This window comes from Aotus nancymaae, unplaced genomic scaffold, assembly GCF_030222135.1.
Source record: "Aotus nancymaae isolate 86718 unplaced genomic scaffold, 86718_ANA_hifiasm-v0.15.2.pri h1tg000002l, whole genome shotgun sequence".
Taxonomy (NCBI): Eukaryota; Metazoa; Chordata; class Mammalia; order Primates; family Aotidae; genus Aotus; species Aotus nancymaae.
The window spans coordinates 27,348,190-27,373,000 of NW_026988413.1; the positions used below are offsets into that span (position 1 = coordinate 27,348,190).

At 40.4% G+C, this 24,811-nt stretch overlaps 1 protein-coding gene across 3 annotated transcripts in view; it reads right to left on the reverse strand.

The window, feature by feature from the left end:
* The window catches only part of NRF1 (nuclear respiratory factor 1), a 143,911-nt gene that overhangs the window by 61,823 nt on the left and 57,277 nt on the right, over window positions 1-24,811 (reverse strand). For all 3 annotated transcript variants that reach the window (XM_021673680.2, XM_021673683.2, XM_021673686.2), the window contains 2 exons: window positions 20,488-20,614; window positions 7,947-8,087 (listed from right to left, as the gene is read on the reverse strand). In XM_021673680.2, coding sequence (XP_021529355.1) covers window positions 7,947-8,087; window positions 20,488-20,614 — 268 coding nt within the window. The remainder of the gene's footprint in view (window positions 1-7,946; window positions 8,088-20,487; window positions 20,615-24,811) is intronic.

Consider the following 24,811-nt stretch of genomic DNA (forward strand, 5'->3'; position numbering starts at 1 on the left):
ATGGAATAAGTTCCAGCCACTATTCTTAAAGGTGCCTAGAAATCCAAGTTTTCATTGTAATCACTAAAAATACCAGAGTTACACAGTTTTCTAACACACACGCGAATACTCCCTGCCAAAAAGATAGGAACTATAATCCAAGTCACGGCACCAAAGGAAGAGACTAAAAAACTTAATATAGTTAGAATAGTAAAAACAGAAACTTTTCAGGAAAAACATCCTATTTACTAATAAAGAATCATCCTTTCAACAAAACAAAAAAGACAAAAGCCAAAAACCGAGAGAGCTGCTTCCTAAAAGAACAGAGCATTTAGTTCTCACAGACCTTCAGAAACTGTTAAGTGCAATTTCTATCTGTGTAGGAGACACTTTTGAGAGTTTTAGGGGCAAGTAAAAAATTCTTCTAAAAAGTAAATGTTGATCGGGCGCAGTGGCTCATGCCTGTAATCCTAAAACTTTGGAGGGCCGAGGCAGCGGATTGTCTAGCTCAGGAGTTTGAGACTAGCCTGGTCAACATGGTGAAATCCCATCTCTACTAAAAATACAAAAAATTAACCTAGCGTGGTGGTGCACGCCTGTAATCCCAGTTACTGGGGAGGCTGAGGCATGATAATTGTTTGAACCCAGGAGGCAGAGGTTGCAGTGAGCCAAGATCACACCATTTCGCTCCAGTCCAGGCAACAGAGCGAGACTGTCTCCAAAAAAAAAAAGGTAAATGTTTAGTGTAGACTAGCTGAAAGATTCAATCTGAATAATGAACACAATACAGTTTTACACAAAAATATTTTTAAAAAAGCACTGGCAATATGAAAGCAACCCTAAGTTCTATTTGTCACTAGCTTGCTTCATAAATTTTCTATTTATGCCTCAATTTTCAATCTGAAAAATATTTTGTTCCCTTAGATACCAGGGAAAATAAAAGAAAAATGCTACCTGTATTGTCCCACTTAATTGTTGAGAAAAATTAAAACTCTTGGTTCATGAACTTTAATAAAGCATGGCTGAGAGATAGTATGTTCAGATTATTCAAAAGTAAATATAGGCAATCCATATAATTTCCATTAATAATCAGTAATAATACCTTGGTGTGATGCCTTAGTTTTCAAAACACTTTCCTACACCAAACTTTGTTTTTCTTCCTTTGACTCCTTAAGGTAGGAGGGCATGTATTTCATCAGAAGATGAAAGTGAAAACTATAGTTATATGTAGTAGAATTGGACTAGAGAGTAGATCTTCCGACTTAGTATTCTTTCCAATAAATTATGCTAACTTTCTCATTTGTAAGGACATAACATAATGGAACACATAATATTAGAACAATATTGAACACAGTTTACTCTTTTAGATGATTCAGAATGTATCTTAGGATCCTATATAGAGTTGTAAGTTAGGGTCATCAATATCAAGTCATCTCTATAGAATAAGTGAAGATAAGATGATTAATAGAGCTGTCTGGTTAACCCAAGTCTATTCATATTACAGTCCAGTTTGATAGTTCTGGAATTTTATCAGTTTGATAGTTCTGGAATTTTATCACTTCAAGAAAGTCATAAATGACCCACATGTTCTAAAATCTAGAATTAATGTCCAGTAAAATATACTTGTTCTTTATGGCTATAAATCATATCTGAGCTCTGCTTTCTTGAATATAAAATAAGAATTTTTAAGACAGACACACACACACACACACACACACACAAGGTGGATTAAATGAGATGTCCCTGTAAAGAACTTAGTAGTCTGCCTTCCAACACACAGTTATCTATTTGAGAAAACTAAGGGGGGAAAAAGAGAGTTGTTAACACCTTCATGCTAACATAAACAGAAGTAATCTTTGGGGCCGGGTACAGTGGTGCATACCTGTAATCCTAACACTTTGGGAGGCCAACATGGGCGGATCACAAGGTCAAGAGGTCAAAACCATCCTGGCCAACATGGTGAAACCCTGTCTCTACTAAAAATACAAAAATTAGCTGAGCGTGGTGGCATGAGCCTGTAGTCCCAGCTACTTGGGAGGCTGAGGCAGGAGAATTGCTTGAACTCAGGAGGCGGAGGTTGTAGTGAGCCGAGATTATGCCACTGCACTCCAGCCTGGTGACAGAGCGAGACTTTGCCTCAAAAAAAAAAAAAAATCTTTGGGCAAGACAAAGCAGAAACATTATCAAACTTGCACTTTAAACAATTCAAGTTTAATATAAAATATGAAAATAGTTTTTTTTGTATTTCTATGATTATAAAAGCAACTCATGCTGAGTTAGATGAAGACAATGAAAATCACCTATAATGCCACCATGTGTAATTAGTGTTAATATGTTAATGTAATGTACATCCCTCCAAGTTCTATATACACAGAGGCGGGCACCTTTTTTGTTAATGTTTTAGAAAATGAGATAAATCAGCTCAATTCTATGTTCCCAGAATTTTTCTTAAAATCTCCCAAAAGAAACACAAAAATAAAGCCCTAACCCCCTAAAATTATGGTATATAAGAAATGCTATGCTGGGCACAGTGGCTCACACTTGTAATCCTAGCACTTTGGGAGGCTGAGGCAGGCAGATCACTTGAGGTCAGGAGTTTGAGACCAGCCTGGCCAAAATAGTGAAACTCTGTCTCTACTGAAATACAAAAAAATTAGCTGGGCATGGTGGTGGGCGCCTGTAATCTCAACTACTCAGGAGACTGAGGTAGGAGAATCGCTTGAACCCAGGAGGCAGAGGTTGCAGTGAGCCGAGTTCATCCCACTGCACTCCAGCCTGGGCAACAGAGCAAGACTCTGCCTCAAAAAAAAAAAAAAAAAAAAAAAAAAAAGAAGAAAGAAAGGAAAGAAAGAAAGAAAGAAAAGAAAAGAAAAAAGAAATACTACTTTACAATCAGTTTTTTAAAACTTAATATACCACAAATATTATTCTACTGTAATGAAGAGCAAAGCATCATTTTTAGTGTCTAATAGTTCACTGAATCATCTCTTTTGGGCTATGCTGCTCTTCTTCTTATATAAATTCTAAACACTATTGTAACTTAACCAATCACACTGTTCCCAAATTTTCCTATTGTAAATCTGCTGTAATAAACGATTTACATCTGTGTTTAATTGGAGGGCATGATATACACGTTTTAGACTTTGATATGCATTGCCAACCTGCGCTCTAGAGAAAGTGTACCAATTTGCATTCCTACCAACTGTATTAAACTTCTTTTAGTCCTATATACCCTTACCTATCTAGGTTTGGGTGGAAAAAAAACCCTCCATTTACTCCCCTTAATAGTGAAAGGCTTTAGGATCAATCATAAAAGGAAGCTATTTAGTTCAGGTTAAGAAAAAAGTATTTGAGGAAAACAAAACAAACAATAATAAAACGGTGAGCGGGGGAAAATGCCAGGATCCAAATACGTGGAAATTCCCATTCAACTGGGAGCTGGGTTTTTCATCACCATGCTCACTCTTCCTTCTCATTTGTTTGTTTTGTTGTATTTGTTATGTTTGACTTTTTAGTCATCATCTTTGGTAAGAAGGGGAAGGAGGGAGCGTATGATACAGGAAATGCTCCAATAAAGCATCTATGTATTTGACAACTGAGAACCAGCTCCCACCACCACACCAAGCTCTACTGAGTACAGTTTTGACAAAAATGGAAAACAACACTTTCAACTGTCTTAGCTCCAAAATGACAACAACTAAACTGTTTGCTCTGACTTCTGTGGCCACTGGCCAATTTTCATAAAAACCAGTATCCACAATGATTCAATATAATCAAAACCTCAGACTGCTTTACCCTAACACACCAAATGTGACGAAGATAAAAAAATATCCATCACAGGAGTTTACCTAACACAGTATTCGAAACCAAAGGCTTAGGCAGCTTTAGATGTACTTTACATCTTACATAGAATAGATTCTTTATATCAACCAGATAAAAATAATTCACTTGATGTTTTCTTTACTTGAACCAGTCAGAATGCCTCCAGAAACAGAATAATAGAAACTGTAAAAAGACAGTAACGAAAAGTTGAGATCAGGGGTGCCCAATCTTTTGGCTTCCCTGGGCCACGTTGGAGGAAAAATTATCCTTGGACCACATAAAATACACTAACATTAATGATAGCTGATGAGCTAAAGAAAAAAATATCGCCAAAAAAATTCAAAATGTTTTAAGAAAGTTACGGATTTGTGTTGGGCCACATTCAAAGCCATCCTGGGCCACATGCGTCCTGCAGGATGTGGGTTGGACAAGCTTGGTTTAGACAACGCTTTCCTTTCTGAACAATGGTTTAGAGATCCTTCCAGTGTCCACAGAAAGGGCTATGAATCCAACAAGCAAAAGATCACTATTTAGCTTTGTATTTATAAAATGTAGTATTACTTCAGACCAAGTTGCTGGTCCAGATGGAATAAAAAAGAAAAGTGCCACCCCTGTGCAACAGCATCAGCGTCCACACTGAGTAAAAACCTTCCCAGGGGACTTGCAATCCTCTTCCCCACTACTACACTTAACTCATTTTTACTCTAACCCTGCGGTTATTTACTGAACAGATACTATTATTTACATGACATGCTATTTCAGAGGCTGAGCGGCTATAATGAACAGAAGTAAAGGATAGAAACAAAAAAAATAAATAAATAAAAAATAAAAAAGGCCGGGCGTAGTGGCTCACACCTGTAATCCAAGCACTTTGGAGGCCAAGGTGGGCGTATCACCTGAGGTCGGGAGTTCAAGACCAGCCTGACCAACATGGTGAAACCCCGCCTTTTAAAAAAATAAATTTAAAAAAAAAAAGGATAGAAACTAAATTCCTCAAATTCTAGCAGGGGAGACAGAACACAAATAAGTATAAAAGTTAATAAATGAGATAATTCCAGGTAGTAACAAGTGTTACACAGACAAGAACACAGAGGCTGTATTAGTGGCTTGGTGGAGAGAAGAAAGCTTCATTTAGGTGGGATAATCAAGAAAGGCTTGTCTCAGGAGGTGATATTTGAGCTAGACTTTGAATAAGAGAGAGTCCATCATGCAATCATCTGGGAGAACAATATTCAGGCAAAGGGAATAGCAAAAGCCAAAGAATGGATGCAGGGTATTTGAGGAAAAGAGGGCTAGAGTGGCCGGAGTCCAGTGACTGAGGAAGAATGAGATGAGGCAGGAAGAGGCCAGATTACCATAGGACCTTCAAGGCCATGGCAGAGTCTGAATTTGAAGTAGCTGAAAACTATTAAAGAGTTTAAACTAGGAAGTGATATGGCCTGAACTAAATCAATAAATAAATTTATTCATCCATTCATTCACTCATTTATTTGAGACAGGATCTTGCTCTGCCACCTAGGCTGGAGTGCAGTGGCACAATCTCGGCTCACTGTAACCTCAACCTCCCGGGCTCAAGCGATCCTCCCACCTCAGCCTTCCAAGTATTTGGGACTACAGGCATGTGCCACCATGCCCGGTTAATTTTTGTATTTTTTGTAGAGACAAAAATCACCCTGCTGCCCTGGCTGATCTCGAACTCCAGGACTCAAGGGCTCCTCCTTCTTGATTACAGATGTGAGCTACAACGCCCAGCATGATTTAAATTTCTTAAAAAACTACTATGATGGCAACGTGGAGAATGGACTATAGCAGACCACAGTGGCAATAGGGAGACCAATGGCTACTGAGACAGACTATATGAGAGATGCTAAAGGCTTGGGCTTGGGTGCTGATGGGAACTGAGAAGAATGGCCAGAGTCAGGGTACATTTCAGAGGTGAGCTGACATGGCCTGCTGCTAAATTAGATGTGGAGGGTGGCAGGGGACTGTGGAGGGAGAGGGCAAAACAGGGAAATCAGGATTACTTAATGCTGGGCCCTGAGCAACCAGATGGATAGTAGTCCCATTAACTGATATGGGGAACACTTGGAGAGGAAGGGATGTGGAGTGGAGAGTAGGAATAACCAAAGGTTCTGTTTGAGGTGTGTGAGGTACCCTTGATCACAGGTGTGAGCTATATCTAACAGTGAGAGTAAGCTGGGTGTAAACAGCCTATCGATGACCAGGTGAGAAGAGGCAGAGGGGCCAGCAGAAGGGATGAAGGGAGCACCCAGTGAGGGATGAGGGGAGCACCCAGTGAGGACTGAGGATATTCAGAAGAGGGTGAGGTGAAGAGACAGAGAGAAGAAAATACTTTAAGGAGTAATCAACTGTTTCAAATGCTGCTGAAGACTGAATAAGGTAAGGAAAAAAACCTGACAAGTGGATTTAGCAAGACAGAAGAACATTAATAAAGAAATAAGGTGGGCCAGGCAAGGTGGCTGGTAATCCCAGCACTTTAGGAGGCCAAGGTGGGTGGATCACATGAGGTCAGGAGTTTGAGACCACCCCGGCCAACATGGTGAAACCCCATCTCTACTAAAAATAAAAACATTACTCAGGTGTGGTGGCCTGCACCTGTAATCCCAGCTACTTGGAGGCACGAGAATTGCTTGCTTGAACCTGGGAGGCAGAGGCAGCTTGGGCCACAGAGCGAGACTCTGTCTCAAAAAAAAAAAAAAAGAAATAGGATGAGAAAATATGTTAAAAGGTGTTTGATTTTGATTAAGCTAAACAAAAAATATATAAAAAAGATAATCTCATAAAAATTTCTGAGGTATACTGATTTATCAGGCTAAGTGCATTTTGACTTCCTTTTTTTTTTTTTTTTTTTTTTTTTTGTTGAGACGGAGTCTCGCTCTGGTTACCCAGGCTGGAGTGCAATGGCGCGATCTCGGCTCACCGCAACCTCCGCCTCCTGGGTTCAGGCAATTCTCCTGCCTCAGCCTCCTGAGTAGCTGGGATTACAGGCACACGCCACCGTGCCCAGCTAATTTTTTTGTATTAATAGAGACGGGGTTTCACAATGTTGACCAGGATGGTCTCGATCTCTCGACCTCGTGATCCACCCGCCTCGGCCTCCCAAAGTGCTGGGATTACAGGCTTGAGCCACCGCGCCCGGCCCCTTTTTTTTTTTTTGAGATGGAGTTTCATTCTTGTTGCCCAGGCTGGAGTGCAATGACATGATCTCAGCTCACTGCAACCTCTGCCTCCCAGGTTCAAGCAATTCTCCTGCCTTGGCCTCCAGAGTAGCTGGGATTACAAGTGTCTGCCACAACATCCGGCTAATTTTTTTATTTTTAGCAGAGACGTTTCACCATGTTGGCCAGATTGGTCTTGAACTCCTGATCTCAGGTAATCCACCTGCCTCGGCCTCCCAAAGTGCTGGGATTATAGATGTGAGCCACTACACCCAGCCATTTTGACTTCCCTTCTTAAAGGAAGAGGAAATCAGGCTGGCACAGCGGCTCACGCCTATAATCCCAGCACCTTGGGAGGCCGAGGCAGGAGGATTGCTTGAGCTTAGTAGTTTGAGACAGCGTGGGCAACATAGTGAGACTCCATCTTTAGAAATCATAAAATTTTAAAAATTTAAATAAAAATTTTTAAAAGGAAGAGGAAATCAATGACTCAAAGACTGTTATTCTGAGTTTTACATTCTTATTTCCTGGGGAAGGGAGCTGTACTTAGTGATAACATGGTAGTATTCAGAAGTGACACTGAAATAGGAGCAGAGCAGCCTGAGAGGCTAAAAGTTTACTTGCCCACCTTGACTGTGATTCATCAAACTCCTAATGTTCTTCTCAGAACAACCCCAAGCTAAAAGTTTTTTTTTTTTTTTTTTTTAAATCCAATCCAAAGGCCCAAGTGAAAGGAAAAAAAAAAAAAGCTGCCAGAAGAAAGAGGAGACCACAGCCATGCTCTTGGTTGGGAGCACTCTTCTGGCACTGTGGTGTCTTTTCCAAGGCTGCTACTGTTTCAGCAGACTCCAATCTGCATCTCACCCCCTGGTCAGATGAGAGGACTAAAGGCAGAAAAGTGATCAGAGGCCCTCCCACACCTGTGCCGCTTGTCTTTGTGTCTCCTCCTCACCTCCCGCCTCTTACCTGGGTCATTTTGTCCACAGAGACTGGAATTCCGTCGATGGTGAGAGGCGGCAGTTCTGAGTTAACCTCCTGTGGCGCAGGGGCGTGTTCTGCCAGAGCAGACTCCAGGTCTTCCAGGATCATGCTCTTGTACTTACGCACCTGCAGGGAATTAAGGGCAGAGGTAAACAAGATGCCCAACAACCAGAGAGGATTGGTGCCAAGCAACAAGAGAGTGGGTGGGGCTGGCCTTCCGAGCCATTGCATAGCCCTAAGAACAAACACTTCTATAAGCAAATACAAATACCCACTGGTCCCAAAGACATCATGCTGAACAGAATTAAATGAAAAGATGATGAAATTACAGGTAACAACAATAGAAGAGCCAGTGGAAAATTTTTCCAGAAATACTGCTCCTCAGTTAAAATCATGTTTTCTCAATGAAGGTGCCATTGCCTGTTCCAGGTCTATCAGGCATGGTATTCATGGTTCTGCACTTCCCGGACCATTGGATGAACAGCCAGCTGTGGCAGCTCATCACCAAAATCATTTTCAAGATCTTCAAGGACTTACAATTCTAAAACTCCAAGTAACCTATTCATTCAAAACTGCTGCTACGTTCCTGCAAAGCCAGACTACCAAATAGACAGGAGATTCAAGCGTACAAGACATTGGACTGAAAAGAATCAGAGAAAAAAAATGATAGGTGTATTTTGTAGCTGAGTGCCACTACCGGTAAGACCCGGGCCAGAGGGAGCCTCATAGGTCAAATCTTCCTTCTGGTAGGCCCTGGTGACAGAAATGAACCTCCAACTCATGATGCCTTTAGCTCTAGCCCAGGCTGGAACCAGATATTGCTGTTCGTTGTCTGCATTCCCACCACTGTCAGTGAAATGTCTCTCAAAAGACAGAAAACTTAATGGTAACACATGAGACATGTACACATTCTTCTATCATGAACAGAAAGGGTGGACAGACGCTGGGTCCTCCAACCACCAATATAATGGGTTCATCTGAATGCCTGGAACTTGGAGGGGGAAAAATGGGTTCATTCACTTAGGAGGATACACAAGGGGGATGAGGAAACCCCTGGGAATAACAAAGAAGCCATGGAATTATGGAAATGTGACAAGTGGGATAGGAAATTAACTTGCTTTCTGGGCTCAAGGCATTATTTTATAAAAGAAAAGGAAAGAGACAATGAGGTTTGTCTAGAAGTTCCAACAACGTTTGAATTCTGGGTTATCTGTGAGTGGGCTGGACTCTACACACTTCCTTATAAATATCTCATTATGTGGATGAAAAAAGAAAAATTCACATACTCTACCCCAAGTATCTGAAAAAATAAATATTATTACTGGCTACATAGTACAACTTCTGCAGTTGACGAATCCTCCAAATAGGTCAATAAGGGGATGAGAGAAAAATAGCACAAACTTCTAGACTCATTATCTTTCCAGAGATTCAGTTTTATCCCGTCTCTAATAAAAAGGAAAGTTTAAAAAATTATTGCCATTACATTTATTGCAACATAAGTAGCTGATGTTGCCACAGCATCTTTAAGGGATTGTGTTTTCTGCTGTTTTGTATTTAGATGGTGTTTAGGCTGCCTACTCACAGACACACAAAAGTAAACCTTATGAGCCGGTCATACGGTTTGGCTCTGTGTCCCCACCCAAATTTCATCTCGACTGAAATCCCTACATGTTGATGGAGGGACCTGGTGGGAGGTGACTGGATCATGGGGGCAGTTTCTCCCATTCTGTTCTTGTGATACTGAGTTCTCACAAGAGCTGATGGTTTAAAAGTGTTTGTCAGTTCCCCTGGCATCCCCCACCCTGTATCTGTCTGTCTGTCTCTCTCTCTCCTGCTACCATGTAAGACATGCCTTGCTTCCCCTTCTGTCATGATTGTTAAGTTTCCTGAGACCTCCCTAGCCATGCAGAACTATGAGTCAATTAAACTTCTTTTATTTACAAACTATCCAGTCACAGGTACTTCTTTATAGCAGTGTGAAAACAGACTAATACACCTAGGTTCTGGTCTTAGAACTTTAAGGTTTATAAGGTTAAATCCTTATATTAGGTATAAGCCAATAGGAAGAATGACCATATTAGAAAAACAGGCTGTGTGTGGTGGCTCATGCCTGTAATTCCAGCACTTTGGGAGGCTGAGGCAGGCAGATGCCTTGAGCCCAGGAGTTTGAGATCAGCCTAGGCAACATGGTGAGACCCCGTCTCTGCTAAAAATACAAGAATTAGCCGGGCATAGCGGTGCGCGCCTGTGGTCCCAGCTACTCAGGAGGCTGACGTAGGAGGATGGCTTGAGTCCAGGAGGTGGAGGTTGCAGTGAGCTGAGATCATGTCACTGTAGTCCAGCCCGGGTGACAGAGCCAGACCGTGTCTCAAAAATAAATAAGTAAAAATTTAAAAATAAAAACAAATCTTTTCAAGCTTTTAGAAACACCTGGCATTCAAAAATGGAATCATTAGGTTATTACTTATTAGCCAGTTTCAAACAATTTCAGCCATTTTTATGAGTCAGCTTATCAGTGCTATATAATTCCTTTAAAATATCTTTTTCAGTGCTGATAGATCATCCCTGAGTAATTTGCAACAAAACAACTTCAGGTATAAATGGAGCATTTCTATCTAAGCTTGCTTACTAAAGTTAAGTAACTTTCTCAGAATTACTGACCCAGTGTTTCAATTCTATCTGATTTATCAATTCTGAGATGTATTCTTCTTTCGTATTTATCTGTCTTCTGAAATTAGGATAAATCTTAAAATTGCTTTGGACAAGGCAATAACAGGGCATAGCGGTCATGGCCTGCAGCCATGTCAACATGTTTGCTATCCCTGGCCTTTTTAGTCAGTAAATCATTTAGCACCATTTGAGAAGAGAACATGAGTCTTGGCTGTTGTCTGATAACCTTCCCAATGACAATTTCTGGTAAGATCGAGAAGCACTGCCAGGCTCAGTGGCTCACACCTGTAATCCCAGCACTTTGGGAGGCCAAGGTGGGCAAAGGTCAGAAGTTCAAGACCAGCCTGATCAATATGGCAAAATCCCGTCTCTACCAAGAATACAAAAATTAGCCGGGCGTGGTGGTAGGCGCCTGTAATCCCAACTACTCAGGAGGCTGAGGCAGGAGAATCGCTTGAACCCGGGAGGCAGAGGTTGCAGTGAGCCAGGGTCATGCCACTGCACTACAGCCTGGGCAACAGAGCAAGACTCGATCTCAAAAAAAAAAAAAAAAAAAAAGAAGCAACTGCATCAAACCTGTTGCTACTTATGGGGAAAATCAGAGACAATAACAGAGCACTTTTTAAAGAAATAGAGCACTGCCCATTTTCATGATGGCACAGAGAACAATATTACATGAAAAAACACAGACAATGATGACTGAAACAAGAAGTAATTCAAAAGGGTTGGACCCTGAATGTGAAGAAATTTCAAAAATACCTTATTTCACTTATATTTTCCTTTTTATATATACACAAAAATGATATATGATTAAAAGCTATGTCAAAGTAAGCCTTGAAAGAGCTCTTTCAATAAGTAGAAAATAAAAATTCTGGTTGGGCGTGGTGGCTCACGCCTGTAATCCTAGCACTTTGGGAGGCTGAGGGGAGCGGATCACGAGGTCAAGAGATTGAGACCATCCTGGCCAACATGGTAAAACCCCATCTCTACTAAAAAGACAAAAATTAGCTGGGTGTGGTGGCGTGTGCCTGTAGTCCTACCTACTCGGGAGGCTGAGGCAGGAGAATCGTGTGAACCCAGGAGGTGGAGGTTGCAGTGAGCCGAGATCACGTTACTGCACTCCAGCCTGGTGACAGAGCAAGACTCCGTCTCAGGAAAAAAAAAAAAAAAAAAAAGGGAAATAAAAATTCTAAGTGATAGCATTGTGTCAACATTCGTCAAGGTTTTTTCTTTCTTCATAGTACACAAATAACAGCACATCTTATAATCAATGGTGTCACAATAAGATAAAATACGGGTTTGTTTATGTTCCAACTTATGCCTTCTATTCCAAAAACCATAGCTTATGCCTTTGTCACTTCACACCAATATGTCAACTAGTTGGTTTCACAACTATGGTAAACAACCACTTAAAATCAAAATCAGTTACCACTCTCTTCCCCTAATTCATTCTGTATACCACTGCCATTTGAAATTTTGGAAACACTTATCATCAAACACCGTTTATTGAGCACTTACTTTGTGCTAAGCACTACATACACTGTCTCAAATACTACTTACCATAATTCTATAAGGAAAATATTATTATACTCATTTTGCAAATGAGAAAACTGAGGCTTAATAAACTTAAGTAACTTTCCCCAAATCATATTAACTAGTAAGAAGTATAGCTAAAAAATCAAACAAATTTTTATCTAGCTCCAAAGCCAGTATAGTTAGCCACATCACTATCATTTACCTTTTCTTCTCAAGAAACTGCTATAGTTTCCCACTTCTTACAGGATGAAGCCCAAACTTCTCTGGCCCACAATTCATTCTTTCCAATAACTTATTTTCCCAATACTCCTCTGCCAGAGCCGCCATATACAGTAGTGCTTGCCAACCCTGGAGACTATGTGAATGATACCACTTGAGCTCCCAGCATACAACCTCCATGGAGTCCTATAATACTGAGCAACTTTACTCACTTTCTTCCCTCTTTAGCTGCCCAACTCGTCACTCACCTTGGCATCTAGCAAGTTCTTTTCTTTGAAACGTCTAGAAACCTTTATTTATTTATTTATTTATTTGAGAAGGAGTCCTGATCTGTTGCCCAGGATGGAGTGCAGTGGTGAGATCTTGGCTCACTGCCACCTCCATCTCCTGGGTTCAAGCGATTCTCCGGCCTCAGCCTCCAGAGTAGCTTGGATTACAGGCGCCCACCATCATGCCCAGCTAATTTTTGAATTTTTAGTAGAGATGGGGTTTCGCCGTGTTGGCCAGGCTGGTTTCAAATTCCTGACCTCAAGTGATCTGCCCACCTTGGTCTCCCAAAGTGCAAGGATTACAGAGGTTAGCCACCACATAAATCTGTTTCTTATCCAATATTTTCAATTTTTTGCCAGGCACAGTGGCTCATGCCTGTAATCCCAACACTGGGAGGCTGAGGCAGGCAGATCGCCTGAGGTCGGGAGTTTGAGACCAGCCTGGCCAGTATGGTGAAACCCCATCTCTACTAAAAAATACAAAAATTAGCTGGGTGTAATGCTACTCGGGAAGCTGAGGCAGGAGAATTGCCTAACCCTGGGAGGTGGAGGTTGCAGTGAGCTGAGATCGCGCCATTGCACTCCAGACTGGGCAACAGAGCATGACTCCGTCTCAAAAAAAAAAAAAAATTCCATTTTTCAAGGCCCAATTGAATTCCCACTTGCCCTGAAAAAACTTCCCAAGTATTCTTCCCATAATTCTCTTCCTCCTTTAAATTCCTACTGACACAAATAAGCACGTGTCACTTATACTGTTATTTCCAGAACACACTATACACAACCAGTGCCTGACATTGCTGAGCATAGGGAACAGGTCCTTTGTTTATTTTTCATACACACACACACACACACAGACACGCACACGTATTTTAATGAGACATGGTCTTACTATATTGCCCAGGCTGAAATATTATAAAATATTTCACATATTCGGACATATACAGGTAAAACATTAACAAACATTTATAATTACCAGAAATGGAGGGTGTTTAGGGTATTTAGGAGGCATTAGAGTTTATTTTGTTTTGTGTTTTGAAACAGGGTCTTGCTCTGTCATGCAGGCTCATTCACTGCAGCCTTGAACTCCTGAGCTACAGTGATCCTCCCACCTCAGCCTCCCAAGTAGCTGGGATCACAGGCGTGTGCCACCACACTTGGCTACTTTTTACAATGTTTGCTATAAGTCACTGGGCCTTTAGTTAGGTTTCAAAAATAGTACCAGACAAGATACCATAATTCTTTTCTATTTCTGACGCTTATCTGGATAAAGGAAGAGTCTTTGGAAGGTCTCATAAAAAATTTTTAAGAAAATTTTCTACAAGCCCCTATGAGACTAAAAACATATTATCATCTGAGGTATGTAACAAAGAGCTGCCCTCAGACCTGTGACTGTGAAGCACATCTGGCTTTGAGCCAGGCCACAGGCTGTGGCCCCTGAAGTTATGTTGGCTTCATCCTATTGTCTCTCCAGCCCCAGTGTCTGCCTCCTTTCTCCTGCCTCAGTTCAGGGCTCTAGTTTCCCCCTAGACCCTTGGGGTTCCCAGTTTTGAACCCTGAAACCCCAAAGGACTAAGATGGAATCCTTATCTCATACCTTGTATCCAACAGTGTTAAATAGTTATATGTTGACTAATACAGGAACAACTGGGCTTTCGCTAGACTACTTTCCACATATGCTTCCAAACTGCATGCAACTTGAAGCCATTTTTCAAAATCTATATAAATGGATGACTTAGAAGAAATCAAGACTGCCTCCAGAGTCCACTTACCTACTAAGAAGGAAGAATTAAACAAAGGCAGATGGACAATTTCTAAGAAGCTGGTGACAACCCCAGAACTACCTCTTGCCCCTGTGACTGGGAATGATTTCTGCACCTGTAAAACTGGTTAGTCATATCCGGTATACCCATCTAAACGCTGTGGGTTATCGACTCTGAGGAAAGAGCTCCACCTTCAGAAACTCCCAGGGTTCTTCTTCTTTTTTTGTTTTTTATTAAAGGAAGTTCTGTGTTCCACATTTACAAAATTCATTAAAGTCTATGATATGGTAGTAAGCCACAAAGAGAATGCCCTCAGGGAATAGCATCTTTAAAATCTACCATGTGCCAATGCTTTTTATGCCAGGTCTTCCTAAGCATTTTATAGGGGGGATGATAATCAACTTTTACTAATTTCTACTGCTCAAAAGTGAGGTAGGTATTATCATCCTTATTTTACATTTGAGGACACTGAGTCACAGACAGAAAAAAATCAATGTGGAGAACCATTCAAAAAATCAAAGTTTAGGCCAGGCATGGTGGTTCATGCCTGTAATCCCAGCACTCTGGGAAGCCAAGGTGGGCAGATCACCTGAAGTCAGGAGTTTGAGACCAGCCTGGCCAACATGGTGAAACGCTGTCTCTACTAAAAATACAAAAAATTAGCTGAGCGTGGTGGTGGGAGCTTGTAAATCCCAGTCTATTCGGAAGGCTGAGGCAGGAAAATCACTTGAACCTGGGAGCCAGAGGTTGCAGTGAGCCGAGATCATGCCACTGCACTCTGGCCTAGGCAACAGAGTGAGTGTATGTGCTATAAAGGATGATACATCCAGCTTCATAGCTCTTTACTTCTTATGGTATCAATTTAGATCCAATGTGGGAATAGAATTTAGAAACTAATCTGCATTTTAACATTTCTGAGTGCTGCCAACCCATTTCAGATGCTTTAGTCATTCAACAAATATTCCTGAGGAACTACTGTGGCAAGCACAGTGCTTGGTACTAGAAGCATAATGGAGGGCAAAGTAGATCCAGTCCCTGCCCTCTTGGAGCTTACAATCTAGCTGGGATAGGCATTAATAGAATAATCTCACAGATAAATAAAACTGTGTCTTTAGTAAGCGTTCAGAGGTCCTGCGAGAGTTTTGGATAGAATAGGGTGCTCTGACCTGCTCAGCGAGGTCAGAGAAAGCTTCATGAATGAAGTGTTGACTGAGCTGAGTAAAAGTCAATAAAGTGAAAAACGAGGTAAAAGGGAGCAAATCAGAGGGAAGAGCATAGACACAAAAGTTCTGCAGAAGAAAGCAGCAGAGTCTGTGCAAGAGACTGAACAGAGCCTGTGGCTTGAGTGGAGAGTGAATTGGGGGAGCGAGGCAAGATGAGGCTGGGGACAGCTAGAGTCAAGTAAAGAACTCTTTCTGCGAAAAGGGACCTGGATGGACATCAGATCTGATAGCTAGGGTGGTAGCAACAGAAATAGAGAAAAGTGAGCTGGTTTGAGAGACATTTAGGAAATGAATGAAGAACAAAATAATGGATGGGCTATGGGGTAAAGAAGAGAGAAAGATGCCAAAAATGGTTCCAAGTTTCTGGCTTGCGTAACTGGATGGGGGGGTGGGGACAAATACTGGAAACACCTTAATGGCTGGTGGGTGGGAAGCGGGATTTAAGTTTAGTTTAGATATGCTGAGTTTGAAGTGCTATTAAAGATATCCAAGGAAAGAGTTTTCTCTTATTCTCTTTCAGTCACATCTTTTGGAAGTATTCTGATGTCTGTTTTATGTTATTTGTGTCTTCTATATATACAAAAAACTTTTCTTACCCTGACTCTACTATTCAGAAGTTGAGGAATCTTGGCCAAATCACTATGTTGCCCAGGCTTGTCTTGAACTCTTGGCCTTTTACCTCAGGCTTCCCAAGTGCTGGGATTACAGGCATGAGCCACTGTACCTGGCCTCATTTTTGCTTTAAAGTTACTTGAAGAATATAAAGGTTCATTATAAATATGTACATCTTATCTTAGCCGGGCATGGTGGCACATGCCTGTATTCCCAGCTACTCAGGAGGCTGATGCGGGAGGATCACTTGAACCCAAGAGGTGGAGGTTGCAGAGAGCTGAGATTGTGCCACTACACTCCAGCTTGGGCAACAGAGCGAGACCCTGTCTCTAAATAAATAAATACTTCTTATTAAAACTAAATTACCCTGGGTTCTCAGTTAATACTTTTTTGCCTTGACAATTAGGCTTCGTCTGATATTAATGCTGTGATCCATGATTTATTATTGTAGGCATTTGTCTGACAGACTTCTGCCTGCTATTTTACATTTTACTTTTAACATTTATAACAGCTTTACTGATACACAGTTCACACACTATATGGATTTGTTTTCCTACGGCTCCCACAAATCACCACAAACTGGGTGGCTTAAACTCACACAAATTTACTTTCTTGGTTTTACTTGGCAAAAGTCAAGGTGTTGGCAGGGCCAGGTCATTCCGCAGGCTCAAAGGGAGCCTCTCTAAGGGAGAATCATCTCTTTGCCTTGTCTAGCTTCTGTCTAGCCTGTATCACTGGCTCTGGACCCCTCCTTGCATCCAATCTCTTGCTTCCACCAGCACATCTACTTCTATGCCAATCTCCCTTTGTTTCCCTCTTATAAAGATATTTGTGATATTTACAGCCTACCTGGATAGGCCATAAATAAATCTCCCCATCTGAAGACTCTTAACTTAATTACAACTGCATTTTTGCTATGTAAGGTAACATTCACAGGTTCCAGGGATTAGGACCTACACATCTCTGGGGGTCATAATTCAGTCTGCCATACTATACAATTCACCCAGTTAAAGCATAAGACTTTATACTTATAGGGTCCTAAAATTATCACCAAAAATGCTAATTTTAGAGCATTTCATTCCCCCTAAAAGAAAACCATGCCCACTGGCTGTCACTCCCCATTCCTCCCTTCCCCTTCCCCAGTGTCTGGCAACCACAAATCCACTCTCTCTATATAAATAAGGTTTATCTATCCTGGACATTGCATATAAATGGAATCATACAATATGTGGTCTTTTGTGACTGGGTTCTTTGCTTAGCAGAATGTTGCTAAGGTTCTTCCATGCTGTAGTATAATATAAGTACTTTTTCCCTTTTTCTTGCTGAATAATATTCTATCCTATGGATATACCACATTTTATGTATCCATTCATCAGCCGATGAACATTTGAGTTGTTTCCACTTTTTGGCAATTATCAACAATGCTGCTATAAACACTGTGTACAAGTTTGTGTGTGAACATGTTTTCAGTTCTCTTGGGTATAACTTAGGAATAGAACTTCTAGGTCACACGGCAACTCTACTTTTAACAATTTGAGAGACTGACTAATTGTTTTCCAAAGCAGCTGTATCATTTTTGCCTTTTCTTTCTCCAAATCTTCACCAACACTTATTGTTATCTTTTTGATTATACTCATCCCTGTGGGTATGAAGTGGTATCTCAATGTGGTTCTATTTTCATTTCCCTAATGACTAGTGATAAATAAAGACTAGTGATAAATAGTGATCAATAACAAATGATTATTTATCATTAGTTCTCATGTGCTTGCTGGCCATTACTATATCTCTTTGGAGAAATATCTATTCAGACCTTTTGCCTATTTTTATTTTTATTATTATATTTTGAGACAGAGTCTCACTCTATTTCCCAGGCTGGAGTGCAGTGGCACGGGATCTTGGCTCACTGCAACCTCTGCCTCCTGGGTTCAAGCGATTATCCTGCTTCAACCTCTGGAGTAGCTGGGATTACAGGTGCCTGCCACTGTGCCCAGCCAATTTTTGTATTTTTAGTTGAGATGGAATTTCACTGTGTTGGCCAGGCTGGTCTTGAACTCCTGACCTCAAGTGATCCACCTGCTTCGGCTTTCCAAAGTGCTAGGATTATAGGCATGAGCCACGATGTGTGGCCCTTTTATCTATTTTTAAATTGGGTTGTCTTTTTATTGTTGAATTGTAAGAATTCTTTATATATTCTCAACACAAGTTTTTTTAAATCAGACATTATGATTTGCAAATATTTCTCCCATTCTGTGTGTTGTCTTTTTACTTTCTTGATTCTATTACTTGAATCTGCTTTTAACATTTGTGAGTGGCTATGAGTATGACACATACGTTGAACAGAGGTGGGTCTGATTTGGATTGTTGTTCCAACCTGAAAGAACATCTATGCCTTTAACAAGGCAGTTTAACCCATTTATATGTATGGTTTATAACAGAATTAACTGGCCTCACTTGTATTATTGTGTTCTAGACTATGTGTTTTATTTAGTTTTTAAAAACTCCTTCCTTGTTTTCTATGTTTTATAGAGACAATTGGTCTTGTTTCTTTTTTCTTTGGTATTCTGGAAAATATATTCTGCTTCTAAATTTTACTGGTACTTGCATTCCCTAACTTATATTTAGCAATGTCAGTCAAAGATAAAATCTTTTTATCTTAGTCTAGTCTACCCTGTTTGTTTAACAGAGTCTGTATCTTCCTGTATTCTATGGAGAACTCCAACAGTTTCCCAAAACTTAAAAACAATTTTTTTGCAGTAAGTAATTTTCTGAAGTATTTTTCTGAGTCTTCTAGATGAATCTTTTTCATAGATTGCACCATCTTTACTACTATCAGTAGTAGAATTGTTTTAGCTTTTCGGTTCTAGAGAAGAGAAGACATGCCAGATTTCATGGTTGTCAACAGTGTGACAGTAAAGGCTATTTCTCAGGCACCATTTTGAACTAGAAGCCTTCTACTATATTCTTCTAAGGAAAGGTCGTAACACATCCTAATTATAGGGCTTCAGGAATTTTTGGAAAAACTCGAAACAAAACTCAAAAATGTTAAGAAATAACCACAACATTTCAGGGATAAGAAGATGGTGTGAAAAAACTACAACAAACGGAATTTCTATCAACGGATTAGTAATTCTGAACTCAAAAAAAGCCTATATTCAATATGGGAGACACATAATAAATGTCATTTTAAGCTAATAAATTTTATCCTAATAAAAACAAAATGCAATTTAAATTCTGACAGAGCATTATTCTACTAATGATTCAAAGTTAATGTGGCCTGAGAAAGAATAGTTCTTATTGTGTAAGTACACAGGGGCAAAAGACTATTTTTATAAAATTAGCTCTGGATAATTATATAATCAAAATGTTCAAATATATTTCTATATTTGGAGCAGAGTATTAAATCAATTCTTTGAAGAAATGTAGGAGACTTCAAATATGTAACTCAAATAACGATCAATAAAATGCCCCCAGGTTTCCCTCATGAAGTTGACACTTTGGAATTATCTACTATTTTGTTTCTGATATAAATCAGCAATTTTGTTACAAAATCCTGCATTAGTCTCCTAATAAAGAAAACAGCGTGTTTCCCTGCCCCCTCTCATTCAGGGATAGGAAGATGGTGTGAAAAAAACACAACAAACAGAATTTCTATCAACTGACATTTATTAGATGTCTCCTATATTGAATATAGGCATTAAATTTTGAGTTCAGAATTACTAATCCGTTGATAGAAATTCTGTTTGTTGTATTTTTTTCACACCATCTTCCTATCTCTGAAATGTGGTTATTTCTTAACATTTTTGGATTTTGAGTTTTTCCAAAAATTCCTGAAGCCCTCTAATTAGGATGTGTTACGACCTTTCCTTAGAAGAATATAGTAGAAGGCTTCTAGTTCAAAATGGTGCCTGAGAAATAGCCTTTACTGTCACACTGTTGACAACCATGAAATCTGGCATGTCTTCTCTTCTCCAGTACCGAAAAGCTAAAACAAATCTAAAACCCTCCCCTGGCCACCCATTGCATCTGGGGAGGTAAAATACCTTGACGTAGGAAGTAAAAACAGTAATAATCTTCTTGTTTTGATATGCATAAAGTAGTCTGAAAACTAGTCCCCACTTGCACTCCTGGGTTAGTGGATAATAGAAATGCCAATTGTTATACTAGACAGAGGATCAGAAGAATGGGAGCAACTGACAGAAAGCAAAGGGCATCTGCGAACAGCCGGGTTCTCACTTACCACATTCTCCAAAGGTGCTGCACCAAACACTTTAAAGACAGGGTTGGGTTTGGAGGGTGAGATACAGAGGACAATAGCTTGCTGTCCCACGCGAGTAGTATATTCATCTAATGTAGCTCGAAGTTTCCTGAATCAGAAAAGGAAAAAAGAATAATAAGTTTTAAAAAGGCAGAAATTACAGTGACATAGACACAAATGACTTAAGACACTTTAATCAGATGTGCTTTCTTTTACGTAAAATGTGAACAGAATGTGAGATTTTCTATCCTATTTAGCAAAAATATGTACATACCTTTTTCTTAACGACTACTAATAGAAGGCTCAACTGAAGGTTTTGCCTTGGGACATAGCCATGACACAATTTTGAACACAGTGAGTATCATTCTTCTTGATCTGAGCAACACCACTTACTGCTACTTACAATTATAAAGATTACAACTGGCCAGGCACAGTGGCTCATGCCTGTAATCCAGCACTTTGGGAGGCCGAGGCGGGCAGATCACTTGAGGCCAGGAGTTCGAGACCAGCCTGGCCAACATGGTGTAAACCCCGTCTCTACCGAAAATATAAAAACATTAGCCAGGCATGGTGGCACATGCCTGTAGTCCCAGATTCTTGGGAGGCTGAGAGACAAGAATTGCTTGAACCCCAGAGGTGGAGGTTGCAGTGAACCAAGATGGCACCACTACACTCTAGCCTGGGTGACAGAATGAGACTCTGTTTAAAAAATAAATAAATAAATAAAAATCACAACCAAGATGTGCTCTTACAGAATTTATCATATCATCTCCATGCTTAATAAAAGGGGCTCAAATGATTTGCTTTTACTATTTCTTATTGATATAGTCATTGTTTATATCTCATTGACATAATTTTGTCCAAAAATGCTACAAGCATACCGAGTTTTATTGTGCTTTGTTATTTTGTGTTTCACAGATACTGTATCGGGGGGTCTTTTTTTTTTTTGAGACGGAGTTTTGCTCTTCTTGCCCAAGCTGGAGTGCAATCTCGGCTCACTGCAACCTGCGCCTCCCAGGCTCAAGTGATTCTCCTGCCTCAGCCTCCTGAGTAGCTGGGATTATAGGCGTGCACCACCACACTCAGCTAATTTTTTGTATCTTTAGTAGAGATGGGGTATTACCATGTTAGCCAGGCTGGTCTCGAACTCCTGATCTCAGGTGATCTGCCGGCCTCGGCCTCCCAAAATGCTGCAATTACAGGCGTGAGCCACCATGCCCAGTCAGGTCAGACTGACTCCTTTGTTAGGGGCTAATTCAGCTAGTGACTTTAGGGTCCTTTAAAAATCATGCTAAACCTACTCTGCCTGTGCTCTATAAATAGAATAATAAAACCTGGATGGCAGCACATCTGTTTACAGCATGGTTTACAGAATATTTTAAGCCTATTGTTGAGACCCACTGCTCAGAAAAAAAGGATTCCTTTTGAACTATTGTTGCCCACTTACAATGCACCTAGTCACCCAAGAGCTCTAATGGAGACGTACAAGATTAATGCTGTTTTCATGTCTGCTAAGATAACATCCATTCTACAGCCCATGGATCAAGGAGTCATTTCAGCATTCACGTCTTATCATGTAAAAAATACATTTTGAAAGGCTATAGCTGCTATAGTGATTCATCTGATGGATCTGGGTAAAATAAATTGCAAACCTGGAACGAATTCACCTTTCAAGATTGCAAGTACTTTCACCTTAATGATTTCACCATTAAGAGTACTTGCAATTCATGGGAGGAGGTCAAACCATCAATATTAATGGAAGTTTGGAAGAACTTGATTCCAAGCCTCATGGATGACTTTAAAGGGTTCAACACTTCAGTGGAGGAAGTAACTTGCAGTAGAAACAGCAAGAGAACCAGAATTAAAAGTGGACCCTGAAAATGGAACTGAATTGCTACAATTTCATGAAAAAATTTGAATGGATGAGAGTTGCTTCTCATTGATGAGCAAAGACTGGTTTCCTGAGATGAAATCTACTCCTGATGAAGATGCTATGAATACTGTTGAAATCACAATAAAAGATTTAGAATATTATACAAACTGAATTAATGAAGCAACAGCAGAATTTGAGGGGACTCACTCTGATTTTGAAAGTTTTACTGTGGGTAAAATGCTATCAAACAGCATCACATGTTACAGAGAAATCGTTCATGAAAGGAAGAGTCAATCAATATGGCAAAATTTGTTGTCTTATTTTGAGAAACTGCCACAGCCACCCCAACCATCAGCAACAACCAAGCACCCTGATCAGTCAGCAGTCATCAACATCAAGACAAGACCCTCAACCAGCAATAAGATTACGACTGAGTGCAGCCTCAGATGGGCACGAGCATCTTTTAGCAATAAAGTGTTTTAGTGGTCAGGCCCAGTGGCTCACACCTGGAATCCCAGCACTTTGGGAGGCTGAGGCGGGAGGACTGCTTGAGCCCAGGAGTTCAAGCGCAGTCTGGGCAACATAGTGAGACCCTGTTTTTACAAAAAAAAAAAAAAGAAAGAAAAAATTAGTCAGGTATGGAAACATGCACCTACTGTCCCAGCTACTTGGGAGGCTGAGTGAGAGGATCACTTGTGCCCAGGAGATCGAGGCTGCTGTAAGCAATGACTGCACCACTGCATTCTAGCCCAGACAACAGAGCTAGATTCTGTCACACACACAAAAAAGGGTATTTTAAAATTACGGTACGCACATTGCTTTTTTAAGACATAATGCCACTGTAACACTTAACAGAATATAGTGTTAACATAACTTTTTTATGCACTGAGAAACCATAAAATTTCTGTGACTTATTGTATGACACTTGCTTTATTGCAGTGGTCTGGAACCAAACCTGCAGTATCTCCAAGGTATATCTATACTTTAAAAATGTTGTAGCTTCAGATTTTCATTGTGATATAAACAATTATTCTCAGTCCTATAGTATTTCACAAGTTAGGTTGAAATGAAAACAGCTTTTTTTTTTTTTTTAGATGGAGTCTCGCTCTGTCGCCTAGGCTAGAGTGCAGTGGTGCAATCTCGGCTCACTGCAGCCTCTGCCTTCTGGGTTCAAGCAATTCTTCTCTTGCCTCAGCCTCCCAAGAGGCTGGGATTGTAGGTGCCCGCCACCACGCCTGGCTAATTTTTTGTATTTTTAGTAGGAATGGGGTTTCACCATGTTGGCTGAGATGGTCTCGAACTCCCTACCTCAGGTGATCTGCCCACCTTGGCCTCCCAAAGTGCTGGGATTACAGGCCTGAGCCACCATGTCAGGCTAAAAACAGCTTTTTTATTTTTTATTTTATTTTTCTTCAAGTTCCAGGATACATGTGCAGAATGTGCAGGCTTGTTACATAGGTATTTAAGTGCCATGGTGGTTTGCTGCACCTGTCAACCTGAAAACAGCTCGTTAAAATATAGTAACAATGGATTAAACAGAAACACTGTCTTTTCCTTCTGAAATCACAGGAGATTATTTTAAAGTTCTACATTCCAGAATTCTCCAGGGAATGTCTTCTACCCTTTGAAGAGACTGGTGAGTGAAGGACCACTTATCAAACAAGAAATCTGATGGAATTCTTTGAAACAATGGTGTATATTCACTGCCTCCATTTCCTCTCTCCCCATTCTCTCTTAAAGCTATTCCAATCTTTTCATCCTTACCACTCCTTTAAATACACTCTTGTCAAGTTCAGTCGTGAACTCCATGTTACTAAATCTAATGGTCAGTTGGCATCTTTTTCAACCCATCAGCAGTATTTGATAGCTGATCACACGCTCTCCTTTCTGACACACTTTTTGTACCTGGTTTACAGGATACCACTCTCTTGGTTTGTTTCCTGACTCACTGGTTGCTTCTTAAGACTCTTTTGCTGGTTCCTTTCATCTCTCCAACTTCTAAAAGGTGGAGTGCTTCAGGCCTCAGTCCACACTCACTCCCTAAGTGACCTCATCCAGTCTCCTAGTTCTAAATACTACCTATATGCTTATAATATCTTCAGCTAAGGCCTCTCATTTGCATTCCAGACTCATATATCCAACTGCTTATTTTGTATCTCCACTTAATGGTTAGAGGCATCACAAACTTACTGTGTCCAAAACCAAATTCCTGATTCTGTCTCACCCTCACTGCCATGCTCGCTCCTCCTTCAGTAAATGTCATCTCAATTCTTCTAGTAATCAGACCAAAAATCATCCTGCACTCTTTTTTTTCCTCTCACACTCCACATGAACAAATCATGGTGAGTTAACTTTTGAAATATATCTGGAACCTGATCGCTTACTACCCATGCTGCTGCCATGTTTTAAGACACTATCATTTCTGGTCTACAT